The sequence below is a fragment of the Mercurialis annua genome, linkage group LG3, assembly GCF_937616625.2.
Source record: "Mercurialis annua linkage group LG3, ddMerAnnu1.2, whole genome shotgun sequence".
Taxonomy (NCBI): domain Eukaryota; kingdom Viridiplantae; phylum Streptophyta; class Magnoliopsida; order Malpighiales; family Euphorbiaceae; genus Mercurialis; species Mercurialis annua.
Window position 1 is genome coordinate 58,646,594 of NC_065572.1, and position 19,042 is coordinate 58,665,635.

Genomic DNA, 19,042 nt, shown 5'->3' on the forward strand with positions numbered 1-19,042 from the left:
AAAAGATTAAAAAGAATTCATGTCTTTCTCAAAACCCGAGCACTTTACTCGGTAAAAAATCCACGGGCTATGTGCCACCAGCGGGCTATGTGCCATCCACGGGCTATGTGCCATCCACGGGCTATGTGCCACCAGCGGGCTATGTGCCACCAGCGGGCTATGTGCCATCCACGGGCTATGTGCCATCCACGGGCTATGTGCCATCCACGGGCTATGTGCCATCTACGGGCTATGTGCCATCTACGGGCTATGTGCCACCAGCGGGCTATGTGCCATCCACGGGCTATGTGCCAACCACGGGCTATGTGCCACCAGCGGGCTATGCGCCATTCACGGGCTATGTGCCATCCACGAGCTATGTGCCACCAGCGGGCTATGAGCCATCTACGGGCTATGTGCCATCTACGGGCTATGTGCCATCTACGGGCTGTATGCCACCAACGGGCTGTATGCCACCTACGTACTACGAGCAATTCTCGACCCCGAGCTATGACAATCCCGGGTCATCCCAAGACAATAGGCTATCCACGCCGAGCAACTTGCTTAAACTCGGTCTATGAATAACTAAGAACCTATCCTAGCATTTCTTAATCCCACACCTAAGTCAAGAACCAACATATGAAAACAAGGGGCTAGAAAAGAGTCCACACTACTGGAGCAAGCTCGGAAACTAGTCTGAGTTAAGTATGCAAACGTGTTGTCACATACTTAACCAAAATTTTCAAAGATAGAAAACAAAAACATCATTCAAAGAAATAACACGAGTATAACAAAGAGAACGCAGGCACTCAGACAAGCAAAGGTCATGGTATATATACAAAAGAAAAGTTCATCCAAGAAAAACAAGTGTATACGAAAGACAAATATTCAAACTTACAAAAAAGAGCTCGAGGCTCAATATTCCAAAAATACAAAAAGAAAATATTGTTTAAAATTTACAAGATAGAACTATCCAAGATAAAACTATCTAGGGGGGTCGGAGCTCGGACCCTGGTCTTGATCATCAGCAAGATAATCTTCGATATCTGCTGGCATGTCGTAATCTTCAGGCAGCTCCTTGGCACGGCGGTGCAACTCAAGCACGTCCAGCTTGAAATCTGAGACGTCGACATTAGCCCCGAACCGACCTCTCACGAACTCGCCCACCTGGACCTCGCCAACATACAGCATCTTCCGGAAGTCCTCATATAAGTTCTCTTCTCGGACCGTGCCTTCCGCGGCTTGGGTCTCAGCTTTCTCGGCTCGCTTCTCGGCCTCAGCCAGTTTCTGCTTCAGGTCCTTCACCGATTCCCGGAGTCCCTTGGAGGCCAGCTCATTCCGACGAGTGACATCAGCGAGCTGCTTGGAGAAATCTTCTTTCTCAGCAGCCTTCTCAGTCTCTAGACGACTGATGTCACCCCTCAGCTTCTCCAGCATCTCCAGGTCTTCCGACCGTCGATCCTCGGAGTTCTTCAGCTTGCCCTCCAACTGAGCTACCAGCGAAGCCCCATCCGAAGCCTTTTGTCCGGCCTCCAAGGCCCTTTGCTCGGCTTCGCTAGCCCTCTTCTCTGCATCCCGGGCTTTGGCCGCCTCAGATAACATTAGCTTCTTGGCCAGGAGCAGGTCGTCCTCGTTCTGACTAGCACGCCGGTCAGCCCGGTAAGACATTTGAGCCGCCTAAAAAACAAACAGCAAGTTATTCAAAACGACATGGGAAATAAAGCAAGTAAAACAAGATAAAAAGTCGAAGAGATTACCTGGATGCAGAGAGCGGAGACCGTTGCCAGCAAGTTTTCGGGCTTGTAGGTCTTGTAGTAAGCCTCGTCCTCGGGTAGCGTGGTAACCCGAGCAATATCCCCAGCGATGGGCAGCTCGTGAATTGACACTCGAACGCCCGGGTTGTGCTGCCCAACCCACTCGGCAAACCTTGCCCGAGTTATCCCCTGAGGGCAGGAGGCGGTCGTGCTGGAATCCGAGGACACGTCCGGCAGATCCGGCATCCGAGATCCCACTGCCCGGGCGCTAGGACCCCCAGCTTCAGGAGCAGCCCGTCGAGGAACATCCTCGGGTTGTCGAGGTCCCACCACGGTCTCCGCCGAGTCCAGGTCCACGAAGGGAACGTCCCTTCTCGGTTCGGCAGCAGGGGGAAACTCCACCTCGCCAGGTCTTTGAACTCGGAGTGGAATGGCATCCAACCCCGTTACTTGAACGCCTTCCGGAACCTCCGGAGACTTGGGTCTAGCAGCAGCCTCGCCCGCAGGGGGAGGCCGGGGAACAGCCGGGCTCACAGCAGGTGCAGCCCGCGGGACTGTAGGGGTCGCAGCCCGGACAGCGGGCCTTTTCCTTTTCTTCCCGATCAGTTTGGCGGGGTCCAGACTATTCACTGCAATCACATCAAAACATAAACAAAGTTAAAATATAAACACAAACAAGAAGAGAAAACAACAAACAAGAAGAGAAAACAACAAACAAGAAGAGAAAACAACAAACAAGAAGAGAAAACAGCAAACAGACCAGCGCTAGCCGCAGCTGTGCCCTTCCAGTAGTCAAACAGGAGTTTAGGGCACAGGTCGTCAGCCTGTGCTTTCTCCCCAGCAGGAGCAGCATCCCGGAGCTTGTACATACTCTCCCACTCCAAGGGGCCAGGGGTATGGAACCACTTGTCGGGCTTATAACACTCAGCAACCCAAGTGGTCACCATCCCCTGGAAGGCAGTAGGGTGAGACACTTGAAAGAAATCCTCCTTGAAGTCCCTCAAGGAGTCAGTTATCCCTGACACCAGTCCTCCAGCCAAGTCTTTCCTCTCACCCCGGAATCGCAGATAGGCGAAATGACTCTGGTCCTTCAGCGACATCAGGTACATACAGCAGAAGATTCGCATACTGTCGGTCACCCCAGTCTGTCGACACAGCTTCAAGAAACAGGAATAGTGCCGAACTCCATTAGGATGAACCTGGGATAACGGCACTTCAAAGTAGTTGCTCAACCTCTTGAACTGCTCGGATAGGGGAAAACGGATGCCGGACTGGAGATGCTCCAGGGTGAGCATAATCGTGTTCTCGGGAGGAGCGTCATTCAATCTCTTCCCCTCGGGAACCAGTGACAGCTCGTACTCCTGCGGGATGTCGAAAGCTTTTCGCACGGCCCTCAAAAAACCCAGGGTGCACCGCGACGCCTTGAGGTCCCGATCGTCAGGTTTATCACCAACAGTTTTCCTTTTTTCTTTCCCTTTCCGGGAAGGACCAGCAGGTACCGAGGTCCCCACCTCTCCTACCTCGGCAAATTCATCAGGTCGAGGACGAACCACGTAAAACTCAGCAGACGGCTCGTCCGTACCCACATTGTCATCATCATAACCCACCCCTTCCTCGCGATCTGATGGATCACCCGACATACCTAGAGACACAGAAACCAGCTCGGATGAGACAAGCTTCACTAACACAAATAGACTAGCTAAGACTCAAACGTACAGATCAAAAGGAAATTTTAAAGGGTGACACCATCAGAAACACGAAGACGACAAAATGAATTTCCAGATTTCTGGAAATTCACACCCTAAACAAGAACACGAAGAACACGCATGAACCTCCAGAATTCTGGAAAGTCATGTCTCCAAATAACAAACACAGCGAACATAACAAAAATAATAAACAAGATTCAGCAAAAACAAAAGCCAGACACGCTAATTTAGGGAAAGCCACAAGAAAAAAGGAAATCAAAGGCAAACACGAACAAATTTCACCCATTTCTGGAAAATCAACATACCACAAAACGCAATGAAAGTTTTTCTCTCTACGATTCAGAAATCCAAAATTAAAATTACAATGGCAGAAATCAAAAATCAAAACCAGAGGCATATCACTAAGAACACAGAAATCCAAACAATAGCAAAAGCACAAAACAGAGGAACTCAAACATCAAAGGATCAAAGGACGAGATTACTTACTTGTTGCAGATTAAATGATCTCAAAAACTTGGATGAACCTTGAAACAAAAATAACGAGACCACACTTCCAAGCAGCAACTAACAAACACTGGTGTCAAAGAATGTAAAAACTGGAAACTAAAAGAAGACAAAGAAACAGAGAGTTTTCTTGCTTTAGGATTCAGCAGAAAACGAAGGATAAGAAACGAGAGAGAAGGCAAAAAGTTTTGTAAGGTTTGAAAAATGAAACTTATAACTGAAAAGAGAGGGAAAATGAAAAGCCACACTTTTAATTTTCTCTCTCATCCCACTCAAAACGTCTCCTGGGAAAGCGCTCACGCCTTAACTGCTAGACACGTGGACCCAGCATAGACAACAAGCAACCGCCACATAGGACAACGGCTACAACAGCTGTCAGACAGGACATCTCGACAGTCACGTCCTTTCACACAGCCATATTAGCTCACCTATCTCTCTGACAAACAGCTCGATGTCAGAGACCATCCATAAACGAAACAGGCACGCCAAAGATCCCGCGATCTGAGATCTCGGTACACACTACCAGCTCGGACATAAATATCCGACATACTGAGGGGGGACTAGTGATAACGTAGCACATCTAGTAGGGGCGAAGCAACCTCGCCAGGAACGAACATCACTAAGTCAAGCATTTCACCGACCTGGTAACAATGTCCGACCTTCTCGAAATCATAGAACACATGACTTGGGGGGTCACCGGATCGATGGGAATTCAAACATCATCCAAGACAATCATGCCTGATAAGGTCGGACCAAGAATCCGATCCGGGCTCTGAACTAGGCTCAACTCGGACCCAGGTCGAGCTCCGAGTTCCTAAGCCCGAAAGACTGGACCACCTAGTCCGAGATCTGAGCTACTCTCAGATACAAGAGCCATGATAACTTGACTCCCAAGTTATCCGGGTTTCAAGGCTTGACCGGGCTCCGAGGTCCTGCCCAGAAGCGCTCACTCGTGTACCGGATCCTGGGACCACAGAAGATCTTCTGACAGGTGCGTGAGGAATGTTCCCTCTGACACACCTAACAAATTGCGCCACCTGCAGGGATATTCTCCCACGTGAGCATAACCGAATTCTGGGACCACTGGGCTCACAGCCTGCCAGCAAGGCAGGTTTGTCCTTAAACCCTAACTATAAATAGAGGGTTTAAGGACAAACCCTAGGTAATTTCTTTTTTCTCTACTCTAAGCACTCTCTTTTCTCTTCTTCTTCTTCCTCTACCTAAAATCTTACTTGAGCGTCGGAGTGAACGTCCGGTGACCCCCACCGGAGTTCTTTCTGACCTCTGTCTGCTTGTGGTGTGCAGGTCGCTACAGCTCGGATTCAGTTTGGTGATTTATCAGGTAGCATAAAGATAATTAAGATTTATACCTCAGCTTCTAAACCAAAAGCATTCTTCCTGATGACTTCCTTCAGATGTGCCCTCTCTAGGGCCTCCCAAAGGTCTGCATCATTGTGCTCACTAAATGGATCGAGATTGAACCGCACAGTTCCTACCAAAAAAATAAAATTAAAATCACCAGTATTTCAGTAACTCAACAGTTTACATGCATGAGGTACATAAGATAATGTTTTCTTCTCAAAATGGCATGTTGAAAATGATATTCTTGTACACGAAAGTGTTTGAGAGCTAGGAAAATGGAGTAACCCGAAAGTTTTTCTTAATTAATTTATGAAAATACAAAGTTCTACTATTTGAAGACGTAAAATATAATTATCAAGAAAAGTTTTAAGGACACAGCAACTAAATGGCAATAGTTCTAGATCCATGATGAAGAATACCGCGATGCATTTCTTCTTTAACGTGAGCAGCGCAATAGTGGATATGAGCGTTTGATATCATTATCGAATTAAAAGAAAATATAGGATTAATGAATACAACAAGAAGAAGTCTAAGATCAGTTTTAAATATCTTAAAAAAATAAGTACCTGAGAAAAGAACAGGTGCTTGTGGTATGATACTGAGATTTTTTCTCAAATCTGTCAGTCCAAACTTAGAAACATCACAACCATCGATGATGACACCTCCTCTTTCCAGCTCTACAATTCGGAACAAGGCATTTATCATGCTAGATTTTCCTGCTCCAGTTCTCCCAGCAATTCCTAGCTTCTCACTTGGTGAAACTGAGAAGGACAATCCATGCAAGACAGGAGGTAGTTCAGGTCTATAACGTAATACGACATCCCTAAAGATAATCGATCCTGAAGAAGGCCATGCTGGTGGAGGGCGATTGCTTTCAATTACAACCGGAGCTTCAGAAGGCATATCTATATATGTGCCAGCACGCTCAACGGCATTGAAACTATTTTCTGCTCTACTTGCTTGTCTCAAAACGTTACCCAATAGATTTGTGATGTTTAATGTATAAGTGAGAAGCAGACCCATTGTAGATGCATATGCGACCTGATTCTCGGTTCTGCTATTCTGCAAGACTGCAAAGGTTGCAGTCAACCAAATCATGATCCCTCCTAATGTTTCTAATCTTATGGTGAGCCAGCGATTTGAACTAATATTCACAAGGGTGAATCTGATGTTATTGTCCATAGACTTCCCACTAATGTTGGCCATCCGATCATATGCTTTGTATGCACGAATGCTTGATAAGCCATTTAGTGCTTCTCCAAACTGTGCATACACCGGTGATCTGGTGATGGAATCTAGGCGTTTTACTTCACGGGAAGTGCTCTGTATAGAATATATAATAATACTTGTCAAAGCTTGTATATAATGACACTTATGCAGGAAAATGAGATTATTGGCATAAGGCTGAATCAGTGATCCAACTTTACGGAAAAGTTGGGTCAGCTTATATATCATTTCTTCAGAGTGGGAAACTAATAAAACTAAGGCTGAAGAAGGTGATCTAGCTTAATGACATGTGAAAGAGCCAAAAAGTACAGATCAAATGATGCTCTCTACAAAGAACAAAAATGAGAAATGTACCTGGTAGTATAGATAGGCCGCATAAAATAAGATCAGAAGTGGCATTATGGCCCACAAGGATATCGTGCTCACAATGCCGATTAGTGCAAATGTCGAAAGAAGCTGGAAAACTTGGCTCAGAAATCCATTTGCCAAATTGGCAACATTGCGATCAATTTCGCCAAGATCCTTTGCAAACCTATTGATTACTCTTCCTGTAGGGTTAGTGTGGAAAAATAGCATAGGAGCTCGTAGTATTGAATTTAGCATAGCATCATGCAGTTTTCTAGCTGCTCGAAGACTGGAACTGATCAACCAATAAGAGTTTGACAACGTCACTGTTACCTGAACCAGAAAATAAAGCAAACCTTCAGAAGAACAATTAGTGGGAAAAAAAAAACAGCGAGATTAACATAATGACGTGATAGTCCAAAATACGAGGTTTGAATAACAAACGGAGATAAATACATGAGATTGTAGTAGACATACCTGTCCAAGTGATAGAAGTGCATAAACAAAAATGTAGTACCCAGGCCTGTAACCTTCTGAAGTGCTTTGTTTTGTCCAAAAGCTTAACCATGTACTACTTGAAACTCGAAGAACTTCCGTCATAATATAGAAGGCAAACAGTACCATAACAACAATTGTTCCTCCTAATGCATTCTTATATCTGAAAAAATAAACATATTAATGCATAAATAGATGCATAAGACCAGAAGAATAGATGTTTACATCATAAAAACAAGGCTTATCCCCTTAAAATCCCCCCACCTTTTACCCCCAATTCGTTTGCACCCTCACGTTGTAAAACCACCAAATATACCCAAATTACGACCTTTCACTTTCAATTGCACCCTCAAGCATTAAATTGATCTCTTTTCACTTAAAAAATGTTCAAATTAATACTTTAAATTTTAGCATATATTTTAAAATAGGACTTAATATTTTATTTAAAACAAAAATAAACCTATTTTTTCAAGTGAAAAGAGATCAATTTAATGCTTGAGGGTGCAATTGAAAGTGAAAGGTCGTAATTTGGGTATATTTGGTGGTTTTGCAATGTGAGGGTGCAAACGAATTGGGGGTAAAAGGTGAGGGGTTTTTAAGGGGATAAGCCTAAAAACAAATAAAAGAGAACTTGTAATAGGAATTGAGGAACTACGTAAATAATTTCAATTTTGTTTCCATTCTCTTTAATACCTTAGATGAAATTTCTCCAGCATTTTATATAAATTCATATATGTCAAATGCATGCAGATAAAACAATACAATGTTCGTCAACTAGGCATACATAATTATGAATCCATGCTTGAACAAATATGAAAATAGAATTCTATATTACCTCATCAAAACCTTCCAACTGACAATACCCGTTTCTCTTTCTTCTTGCTTCACAAGTATAGACTTCCTTCCTTTTCGTTTCTTTATCTGACCTACATTTTGCACCAATTCGTTCAGTTCATTAGCTGCTTGTTTTGAGCTTTCGTTGTCAACATTTTCACTGTCCTCGTTTTCTTCTTTTAGTTCTTTCATCTCCTCCATTTTTCCAGCATTTTCCATCAGTTTCTGGAACAGCTTGCCGCTCTTAGAAAGCTCTTCGAAGGTTCCTTCCTCCTTAATTGTTCCTTCACTAACCAGAATTATCCTGTCTACCTGTGGTAGAAAATGTAGCTGGTTCGTGACAAGAACTCTGGTTTTTCCTCGCAATGCTTCCTTGATACAGCTGTTAAAAACCTGCAATCAACTTGATATTAGGCCACTAAGCTTGAAGCATAAAGTTTTACAGTTTTTGGTCTTCTAATGTTCAGCATACTGAATCATGTAATGTAGCAGACACAGTTTGCTGATAAGAAAACTGAACTTATACCTGCCGACCAACATGAGCATCTAGAGCACTTAAAGGATCATCGAATATGTATACATCTGCATTGGAATATACAGCCCTAGCCATGGAAACTCTTTGCTTTTGCCCACCGCTAATATTCACACCTCTTTCACCTATCTCCGTCAGGTCTCGGCCCTGAAATAAATTATGACATATTAATCTAAGGGAGGTGCCAAATTAAACAAAAGAAATAGCAATAACACAAGTTTGCGAGTTCACTTAACTGGAAGCAAGTCAAGATCGTGGTGTAAAGCTGTTACGTCAATAGTTTGCCAATATCTAGAGGATTCAAATTTGGAGCCAAATAATATATTGTCGCGCAGCTGTCAGAATGAATTTTCTAGATCAGGGTAGGAAGTGTCAAAGTACATAACCTGAGAATCAATAAAATCGAAAGAAAGACCAAAAGAATGTACTATTTACACAGAGAAAAAAGTAAGCTGCAACTCACAGTTGCATTGAAGATCCATGAAATTTGAGGAACGTAAGCAACTGTTCCTCTGATAATAACACCAGTATTTCCCACTGGAGGGACCTCTCCGAGCATTGCTGATATCAGAGACGTCTTTCCTTCGCCAGTACCACCAACAATTGCAACTAAGCTGCCAACTGGTATGTCTAAATTAATATCGGACAATGTAGGCTTGTCAGCCTGGAAACAGAATTAATAAGATTGCTTCCATATGAGAGTGACATCTGAATGTCAAAAACTGTTGTAACTGATACTAAACTTGTAAAATATTTTAGATAAGCATGTTGACAGAGAGAATAACTAAATACAATTTATAGAAAATCTCTACATGATTCATTACAAGAAACACAAACAGAAAGAAGCAGACTCAGAAGTTAACCTTTGAATCCCATGAGAAATATCCATCCCTGATTGAGATGGCTGGAAGTCCAGGCTCTATAGGTGGATTTGGTGCTAGAATTCTTTCGTCAGCTAAAAAAAGTTCCTCTAGTCGTTGTAATGATACATTTGCATTTACTACCTGACAGACAAATTGCTGTTAGATAACTACGTGTTCTAAAACTATTTTAAGTAATCTTGCATGCGAAGGAAAGATTGAGATCGTGGGGTGCACAACTATTAACATGTCTAGATCTCATTTTAGGATAATTCTGAATCCAACCATTTCAAGTCATCAATACTAGCATCAACAATGATATCGAAGCAAAACTGAAGCGAGAAATTACAAAACCTGACTTAACAAGTTGGGAAGCATGTTTAGAGGAAATCGTAGCACTTGAAACAAAGAGAGTGATGTGAATGCCCTTGCAGGTGTCAAATCTCCACCAAGCAAAGTGAATGCCCCAAATGAAACCAATGTCACAACAACTGGTATGCTGTTCAGTATGAAACTGTTGAACTGCAATAGGAAGCGACCATAGTCAAAGAACAAGAAAAATGCGTACATTGACTACTACCAGCATAATGATTTGATAATTTTGATAAATTGATAAAACTCGAACATTGTTTTGCAACATACAGCAGATAATAACTGAGCATTACGGAACCACGACAGCTCATCATTCCGTATATTTTGAACTTTAGACTGAAAGCTCTTCTCCCATGCATAACATCTAAAACAGATTACAATATATATTGTCAGAAAATCATTGTGTATGATGGATAGTAAAAATCATATGGAATTTATAACAAACTCTTCTCTAATTTAAACATACTTCACAGTGTCCATCGCAGCCAAAATTTCATTCATGAGACTGACTCTCTTATCAGTTCTCTGCAATCCTTCTTTAGTTAGCTTTCTCATTTTGCTTATTACAACTGTCTGTTATCAGAATTTTCAAAACTAATTAGAAAATTGATTCATAAAATTATCAGAGAATGGAAATTTGTAAAATTAGTTATTTAAATTAACAAAAGGCCGAAGGTTCTAACCTGTATCGGAACCATGAGAACTAACATTAATGATCCAAGAAGTGAAGAAACACCTAGTTGCTGATAGAGAAGAACCATAGAGATTATGATGCGAAATGGAGCTGACCATAATCCATGTAGTTGTTGGCATATTTGCTGTACCATCACCATGTCAAAATAAAATACCATAGCCGTGAGAAACAAAAGATAATCGGAAAACATGCTAACTTTCACGCATTGTTTATATCAACTTCTGGTTGTGGATTAGATGGCAGCAGAAAATTTTGACCAGATTCTTTTAAATTTACACTTCAAGCAATACTGTTTAATCTCGAGATCACTTCTCTCTGTGTTAAGATTTGATGCAATTCACAAGAGTGACCTTTCAAAAAGAGCATACCTGAAGTGAATTGGCATCAGTAGTAATCATATTTGTTATCTTGCCAGATGGAAAGTTCTTTCGGCTCTCATGAGTGAGTCTCAATGACTTACGAAATATGGCAGCCACCTGATATCAAAAGCAATTTGCTGTAAACATGAAATTTCATTTAAAGTGCATAACTTCTTAGGGAACTGTGATGGATTTCAAACCAGATAACTGGTCAATGCAGAAGGCAGAATAATACACATCAGTACATCACAAGCATTTTCGTATATCGTATGGAATTATTAGCACAGAGTCATGATTTTACCAAAGTTGATCTCAGCCGAAACCCGGTGCGCATAACATTCTGAAAGTACTGAGCTTCACATAGCACACCTAGAGACTGATTCAAGAAAAAAGTTAGCCTATCAGTCAAATGATTATTTCACTAGCTATCCACATTGGTGTCATAGAAAAATATGTTAACTTGTGAGACTTTTTAAGATACTCTAGAAGCTTAAATTATGTATTTTGTATTTGTTTTTTGGTATGCTGGCAGATTACTGTTCAGCATGTGATGTTAGGTTACTGATTAGATTAGGATTAGAAGTATGGCTAAAAGTATGGCTGGAAGTATGGTGATGTAAGGTGGAGATGTCCATGAAATGATTATTTTGATTATGTAATCTCCTATATATATATCTATGAAATCAAGAACAGATGTGAGTTAGAGGAAAAATGAAAGTTAAAGTTTATGTGCTGTTTATGTTTTTCTTCTCTGCTCAAAACTCTAACATGGTATCAAAGCTATATTCTTAAGGGCTGTGAGGTTAAAAAACAACAAATCATTGAGAGATTTTGAGAGATAAAACACTTGCTCTTGAGAGTTTAAACACTATTGAGAGATTTTATGGCCACAGGAAGTAATTCAGCTCCTGTTATTCCTCAGTTTTCTGGGGAAAATTATCAAATATGGGTTGTTAAAATGAGATATTATTTGAGGTCTCAAGGATTATGGGAGATTGTAGATGAAGATAAGCAAGTTCCACCACTGAGAGCAAATCCCACGCTGGCGCAAATCAAGCTGCACGAGGAGGAGAAGATGAAAAGAGATAAAGCTATCACTTTCCTTCATTCAGCTTTGTCAGATGCAATATTTACAAGCATAATGCATCTTGAAACAGCCAAGCAAATATGGGATGAATTGAAAGAAAGATTTGAAGGAAATGAAAGAGTCAAGTCAGTGAAGTTATTAACTCTCAAAAGAGAGTTTGAACTCTTTAAAATGAAAGAGGATGAATCAGTTAAAGATTATTCTTCAAAGCTGCTGGAACTAGTGAATCAAATGAGGCTTTATGGTGAGGTTGTTGAAGACTTCAAAGTGGTGGAGAAAATACTGATCAGCTTACCGGAGAAATTTGAAGCAAAGGTTACTGCTATTGAAGAATCATGTGATCTAAAGAGGCTCACAATTTCAGAAATGATAAGCAAATTGCAGGCTCAAGAACAAAGGAACTCTATGAGAAATGTTGATGTATCTGAAGGAGCATTTCAAGCAAAACAAACAGGAGAACGGTCTTCGACAGTGAATCAAAAATGGCTGAAACATGAAAAAACAGTGGTGACAGTAAGGAAAAAGGAAAAATGGGTGAGAACTCAAATGCATCAGCTGAAAGTAAGAATTTTTCTCCTTGTTCTATATGCAAAAGAACAAATCATTTGGCTAAAGATTGCTGGTATAAAGGGAAGCCTCAAATTCAATGTCATTATTGTAAGAAATGGGGGCATAAGGAGATGTTTTGCAAAGCTAAACAAAATCAAACTCCAATGCAAGTTGCCCAACAAGTCAACTTTGTCGATGAGCAACCTCAAACTGAAGAACAATTATTCATGGCTGCCCAAATGTGTTATTCAGCTCCAAAGGACGTGTGGTGTGTGGACAGTGGTTGTACAAATCACATGGCAAAAGATGAAAGCTTCTTCACTTATCTCGATGGGGCGAGAAGCAAAGTAAAGCTCGGAAATGGGGATATAGTTCAAGCAAAAGGAAGAGGTACAATTTCTGTTCATACTGACAAAGGTTTAAAATTGATTCATGATGTGTTGCTAGTTCCTGAGTTAGAACAAAATGTGATTAGTGTTGCTCAATTGTTAAAAGATGGCTATGATGTTTGTTTCAAGGCTGATTATTGTTTAATTGTTGATTTATGTGATGGTGGTGAGATAGTTAAGGTTAAAATGGATGGTAATAGCTTTTATCTAAAGCTTGATGTTATGAAAAATTATGGATGTAATGGAAGTATTGTCAGGTGTGATAAGTTTGAAAATGAAAGTTTCAAAACTTATACATTTATGGAAGATAATGGTATGGCTGCTGATTTTTTCAAAATGGTTGAATGTGATGATAAGCAAGATGTCAAGGATGATGAACTAAGTGTTATTTCAGCATCTCAAGCCACGGATGATGATGTTATTACTGCTGTAAATATAAAAGTTAATGGTTCATGTTTGAAAATCAAGTTAATGGCCGATGTTTTTGGAAGATGGAACTTTTGTTTTGAGGAATCAAGCACAACATTTTTGAAAATTCAGGAGGAGTATTATGTATGTGATTGGCTGATGGAGGCGTCCAAATATTGGTACAACAAATTTCATTTGGGAAATAATTTCAGGAGCAGCCGCATTAATTTTGTTTATGGAAGTCAAGAATCAAGAGAAGATATTCATGAAGTTGAACATTTCAGAATGAACGAACATGTTCAGCCAAATATCGCAGGTCTGAAGTGGAATTGGCTGACTTACTCACCAAAGCTTTTCCTCATGGAAAGTTGAAGTTCTGGGAAGCAAGCTTGGAGTCTTTAAGAAAAGTCTCAAGGAGGAGTGTTAACTTGTGAGACTTTTTAAGATACTCTAGAAGCTTAAATTATGTATTTTGTATTTGTTTTTTGGTATGCTGGCAGATTACTGTTCAGCATGTGATGTTAGGTTACTGATTAGATTAGGATTAGAAGTATGGCTAAAAGTATGGCTGGAAGTATGGTGATGTAAGGTGGAGATGTCCATGAAATGATTATTTTGATTATGTAATCTCCTATATATATATCTATGAAATCAAGAACAGATGTGAGTTAGAGGAAAAATGAAAGTTAAAGTTTATGTGCTGTTTATGTTTTTCTTCTCTGCTCAAAACTCTAACAAAATATCACTTAAATTGATACAGGCACATGGAGGACCAGACAAGCAATAGACAGCGATAATGTAAGTTTCAGTCCCTTCTTTATTGCTTAAAGTTATATATTTACAAGAATATATTTCCCTCTAATAATTAGAACTCGTTACAGAAAATAAAATCCTGCATATTTATCGGTATCAATAACAAAATGTTTTGATGGAAAGAAGCATCTAAACAGAGATATTGACAGCTATGCAAGGAAAAATAGAGGAGATGCTAAATTAAAATAGATACTACATTTTGTTTTTTCACATATGAAATGAAAATGAAAAAGAAAAAACAAGTGATGGGAAATTTTGTCTGTAACCAAAGCTTAGTACGCTCGGTTTGTAGCTGAAAAAAATAAACTTGTGTTTTCTAAGAAATAAATTCCAAACAATATAAATAAATGAGATATGATCCTTACCACCCCAACAAAAATTGAGAAAGCATAGACATAGCCAACCCATGCAGGATCACCATTTTGCATTGACTGCAAGATAAATAACAATATTACCGTCTGATCACCCGGCATAAAAGATTCGAATAGTGCGTCACGATTAATTTAACAGTCTAAACACTTGCAACAAGAGAACAAATCATTGGCCATATATGCATCAACATTTTTTACAAGCACAAGAGACAATGTGAAGGTACTATTATCTCTGTTCACTACAATAATAATGGAGAAATCCAATCATTTAAACTGCGACACAAAAGCTGAGTGAGCCATAATAAAGATGGGACACGTACTTCAAGTTATGAGCATTTACTAGCGGAACAAACCTGTAAGAGATGGTTCAGCAAAACAGGCCCCACAAACTGAGAAAGATCATTGCCAACCTACAAAAAGTTCAAAAATAGAACTGTCAAATTAATAAAAGGAAATATTGGAATTCGGAAAAAAAAACTGTCAAATAACCAATCAATCCAAAAGTTTAAACTGTTAGGTGAGACTCCAACTATGGTTTTATTATTTCTAACGCACACACCGCACGCGAATTACCATTGAACTTGAAGCGTGAATAAGCTGAGGGACACATTATCTTATGATCAAATATTTAAATAAATGGGGATTGCCAAAGATCGAATTCTAGTGTACTTGTGATTCTTGTATAATTTCCAAGGTAACAAACTAGTGATTCCTGTATAATTTTCAGGTTCGCCAAACATAAGCCAAAATTTCTTTCAAGTGGCTACGATAATCAAGAAATGGCTTTGAAAGAATGAAATAATTACCTTAAAGATACCTCCTAACCAAAACCTGCATAAACCATATGAATAGATAAGGAAAACGAAATCAGCAGATAAGATATCGTGAACGAAATGAGGTCAACCAATACCTCCTTCCAAAGCTATTATTAAGTGCCCTTAAAAGCCACGGGTTTGTCCTTTGAGATTCTGCAGCCCAACATTTCTGGAACCTGCAGAAGTTAGACTTGTTACAGAACTCCAGAACGATTGTGCAACTTAGAACAGAAGCATGATTGAGAGAAGCATATAGTACGAACCTTTTAATCAGTATCTCAGTCTGATCCCATGTGTCTAACTTCCAAACGTCCCTTTCAGTGATTGGTTTTTTGTAGCCTTGCTGCATGAGTGGAGTCACCCATCCAAAATATATTTCTATCACCGAGCAAGGAAATGATATAGTCAGTAAATAGGACGAAAGTTCAAAATTATCTGCTTAATCATTATCAGTAACGAAGTTAGAAGTCTAGCTTCTGTTCACCTTACTTTTTTTTGCCTTGAAACAATACCTAAAGAGTAGAAAAACATTCAAAACTAACTGGAAAAATCATACAGTTACTTACTGGAAAACAAGCCAACATGCTTCTCAGGACATATTTGATCTTCTCCAGGAAGTGCTTCATATTCACCATTTTCAAAAGACTCGGGTTGCAAGATTGTATAACCCGGATAAGGGTCCAAATTGGGAATGTAAATGAGAAGAAGAAGAGCAAACAAAATCTACACAAAAAAAATGGCAATGATAATTTTTTTATCAACATGCATGTTTCAAAAAGAAATAAAAAAACTAAGCACTAGCTAGTAAGAACCCCAACATAATTGCAGTATCCACAGCCCCCCTCCAATGAAAAAAATGACTACCTCACAGAAGAAATGTAACATAGGTAATGCATATTACTAAACGGCAGCATATCCATAACAGCTAAGCTGCAATGCTACTGCTAGAAATCCTGGTTTTAAATGATTTCCTCTTTCTTGGCTTAAGGGCAGTGATAAGTTGATTTTAGAGTCCGATGCTTTGGAGGTTATTCTTGATATTCGCAATCCGGAGTCTGTTGCGGATGATTTGTTGGTGGGAGATTGCATTTCTTTAGCGAAGCAGTTTCATAATTTATGTTTTGTGTTTGTAAGGCGATCTGCGAATCAGGCTGCGCATCTGTTAGCGCGTAATGCTGGTTCCTTGTCAGGTCATCGGGATTGGTTTTCTAACTTTCCTGAATATCTTACTCCTGTAACTGCTTCGATTACTCTTTAATGAAGACTTCTTTGATTTTCAAAAAAAAAAAAATGATTTCCCTATGAAGATAAATAAAGATTCAACTTTATGTTATGGAAGACTATTGATTGCCTTAGCATTCAATTATTTGAGCCCGGCCAAGCGGGACCAAGGTTCTCGAGCCACATACAAGGCCAACTATGACTTAAGTTGCACTGCCAAAGATGAACTAACTTACACCTCTACCCAGCATCCAGATAAACCTAACTTTATTAGCAGGTAGATGAAAGGAATAAAAGAGAACAACAGACCTGGCAGCCAAAAGCACCGATGAATGTGTACAACGGAAATCTGCATAGCAACCAAAAATGATTCAAGTGCTGGCACATTTTGAATATAATTAGAATTTGAACTTCAAACGTTCAATTCTAGAGATGAAAAATGAATCTTATCTTAAACCCATCCATCCTCATCTCAATGCTCATACACTGCACACGTGCATTATGGCTTAGGTTCTCCTTCTAATTATTTAAACTTGTTATCTGGAAGAATGGAGAAGACTGACCTATTGTAGTAATCAGTCATAGGAAGAATGGTATTAACCATAGCAGCTTCCCCCACCAGCACATAAACAACTCCAAACCGGACATACCACCGAAACTGTCGGATATACACTTTCGTTTCTAAACCAATCATAACGAGCATAGAACACCAGGCAAGGGTCTCAATGATCAAAGAAACCATCTACAAAAGAAAGTAAAAGTCATTTACTAGCATATTACAGTAAGTTTGCAAACCTTAATCTACTTACAAATAACAATGGCTAGCTCAATCTCTCACTCTCTATCAATACACATATATCAAACACCATTCAGCCAATCAAGTACACAATCATCTCCTAGACTTAAATACAGAGTTATAGTTGAAGTCAGCCAATTAAAAAAATTACCTCAAAGGGAGCAAGACTACTCTGTCCATCCAGGTTAAAAATAGAGATACCCATCACCAACCTAAACAATGGCTCAGCTGCACAACAACCAGCCAATAAACCCAACATACAATTATAATACTTTGTCCTGAGACAATATTTTTCGGCTTTCGAATTCTTCGTGGTTAGCCATATTCGGTATACGCATAACCCCATAAGCACCAAATGGCAAATGCAAATCACTAGAGAATCAATGGCACAAGGGCTATATGCCCCAAATGCACTATCCACTTCTCTTGACCAAACCCCATTTGCCACTGGTCTGCAATACCAATCCAACGGCTCCAAACCCATCTTTTATCAGCACCCTGCAAATAATCACATATAAACTCATATTACAAACTCAAATTCAGATTCTTTGCACAACCATCAACAACAAGAGAGAAAAAAGATATCATATTCCAATCAATAAAAGCAACAGAGAATCAAGAATCACAAGCATACAAAGATTGAATTACAAAAAACAAATGAGCCCATTTCAGATTCTCCAACATGGTAAATTTAACAATTTTCATAGCAGCCATTAGTAATGGAATAAACAGACAGCTCCCACAAACTAAGTAGCAACAGGACACTTGAATACAAATACGGTGAAATGGTGTTATTATTCTTATTGAAAAAATGGAATTTCGTGTCCGAAATGTTTCCGAAACGGGACATGTTTGATTCAATGGAGTGTCCGTGCTACTTAGAGAACACACAAAAGAAGAAGAGAGTTGACTAGAATGTGATAGAAACAAACATGCAAACAAGGGTACCTTGAAGAATCAAGGATGAGAGTGGTATTGGTTAGAATTGAGAATCTTGAAGAGTAAAAACGTAAATTAGAGGGTGAGTTTGGAGTGTGGGTTGTGCATGGTCAATCTCATTGGCTATATACTGATTCCTAGGAAACCAAGTAATCAGCAATTCATACGCTACGAGACGAATGTTTGTAAACTTTGCATTCGTCATTGCTGATGTGATCAAATTGTTTAACAATAGACTGCCGGTTTGCTGTTTTATAATCTCATAAAATCACCTTTTTAGTTATGAAGGGTATTAAAACAAATTTTAATGTTTCATTCTTTTAACGATTTAACTATAAATTTAAAACGTTATAAAATAAATATTAACCTTTTTAATTTGAGGAATTTACACAAAAAACTTCTTTTTCTAATTTATTTGTTCTAAATACCTCAATTTCAAAAATTTACTTTTATACTCTATTTTTCTATTGTTTTTAGTTGTACTCTCAATTAGCAAAATAACTTATTTGTATTTTTACTCTCTTTCTTTTAAACACATGCATATCTCATTCTTTCTTTTTTTTCTCTCTCTCTTTTTCCTCTCTCTTCCTTCTCTTTTTTCTTTCTCTCTCATTTTCTCTCTCTTTTTTTT

General features: G+C 39.5%; 1 protein-coding gene across 3 annotated transcripts in view; it reads right to left on the reverse strand.

Moving 5' to 3' along the window:
* The window catches only part of LOC126671974 (ABC transporter C family member 12-like), a 28,125-nt gene extending 9,559 nt beyond the window's left edge, over window positions 1-18,566 (reverse strand). For 2 of the 3 annotated variants that reach the window (XR_007639209.2, XM_050365824.2), the window contains exons 1-25: window positions 18,421-18,566; window positions 17,624-17,970; window positions 17,240-17,418; window positions 16,986-17,025; window positions 16,022-16,178; window positions 15,719-15,833; window positions 15,551-15,631; window positions 15,447-15,471; window positions 14,994-15,050; window positions 14,635-14,700; window positions 11,325-11,399; window positions 11,033-11,140; window positions 10,654-10,788; window positions 10,437-10,543; window positions 10,241-10,334; window positions 9,953-10,120; window positions 9,602-9,742; window positions 9,202-9,402; window positions 8,975-9,073; window positions 8,733-8,885; window positions 8,208-8,599; window positions 7,355-7,535; window positions 6,887-7,210; window positions 5,872-6,628; window positions 5,314-5,435 (exon numbers count right to left, since the gene is read on the reverse strand). Coding sequence is in view for 2 of the 3 variants with exons in the window: in XM_050365824.2 (XP_050221781.1) it covers window positions 5,314-5,435; window positions 5,872-6,628; window positions 6,887-7,210; window positions 7,355-7,535; window positions 8,208-8,599; window positions 8,733-8,885; window positions 8,975-9,073; window positions 9,202-9,402; window positions 9,602-9,742; window positions 9,953-10,120; window positions 10,241-10,334; window positions 10,437-10,543; window positions 10,654-10,788; window positions 11,033-11,140; window positions 11,325-11,399; window positions 14,635-14,700; window positions 14,994-15,050; window positions 15,447-15,471; window positions 15,551-15,631; window positions 15,719-15,833; window positions 16,022-16,178; window positions 16,986-17,025; window positions 17,240-17,418; window positions 17,624-17,956 (4,110 nt within the window). In the remaining variant the exon portion in view is untranslated. Of the gene's footprint in view, window positions 1-5,313; window positions 5,436-5,871; window positions 6,629-6,886; window positions 7,211-7,354; window positions 7,536-8,207; window positions 8,600-8,732; window positions 8,886-8,974; window positions 9,074-9,201; window positions 9,403-9,601; window positions 9,743-9,952; window positions 10,121-10,240; window positions 10,335-10,436; window positions 10,544-10,653; window positions 10,789-11,032; window positions 11,141-11,324; window positions 11,400-14,634; window positions 14,701-14,993; window positions 15,051-15,446; window positions 15,472-15,550; window positions 15,632-15,718; window positions 15,834-16,021; window positions 16,179-16,985; window positions 17,026-17,239; window positions 17,419-17,623; window positions 17,971-18,106; window positions 18,335-18,420 lie in introns of those variants that run through there. The other variant, XM_050365825.2, reaches the window with a different exon arrangement.
* Window positions 18,567-19,042: the final 476 nt, after the last annotated feature.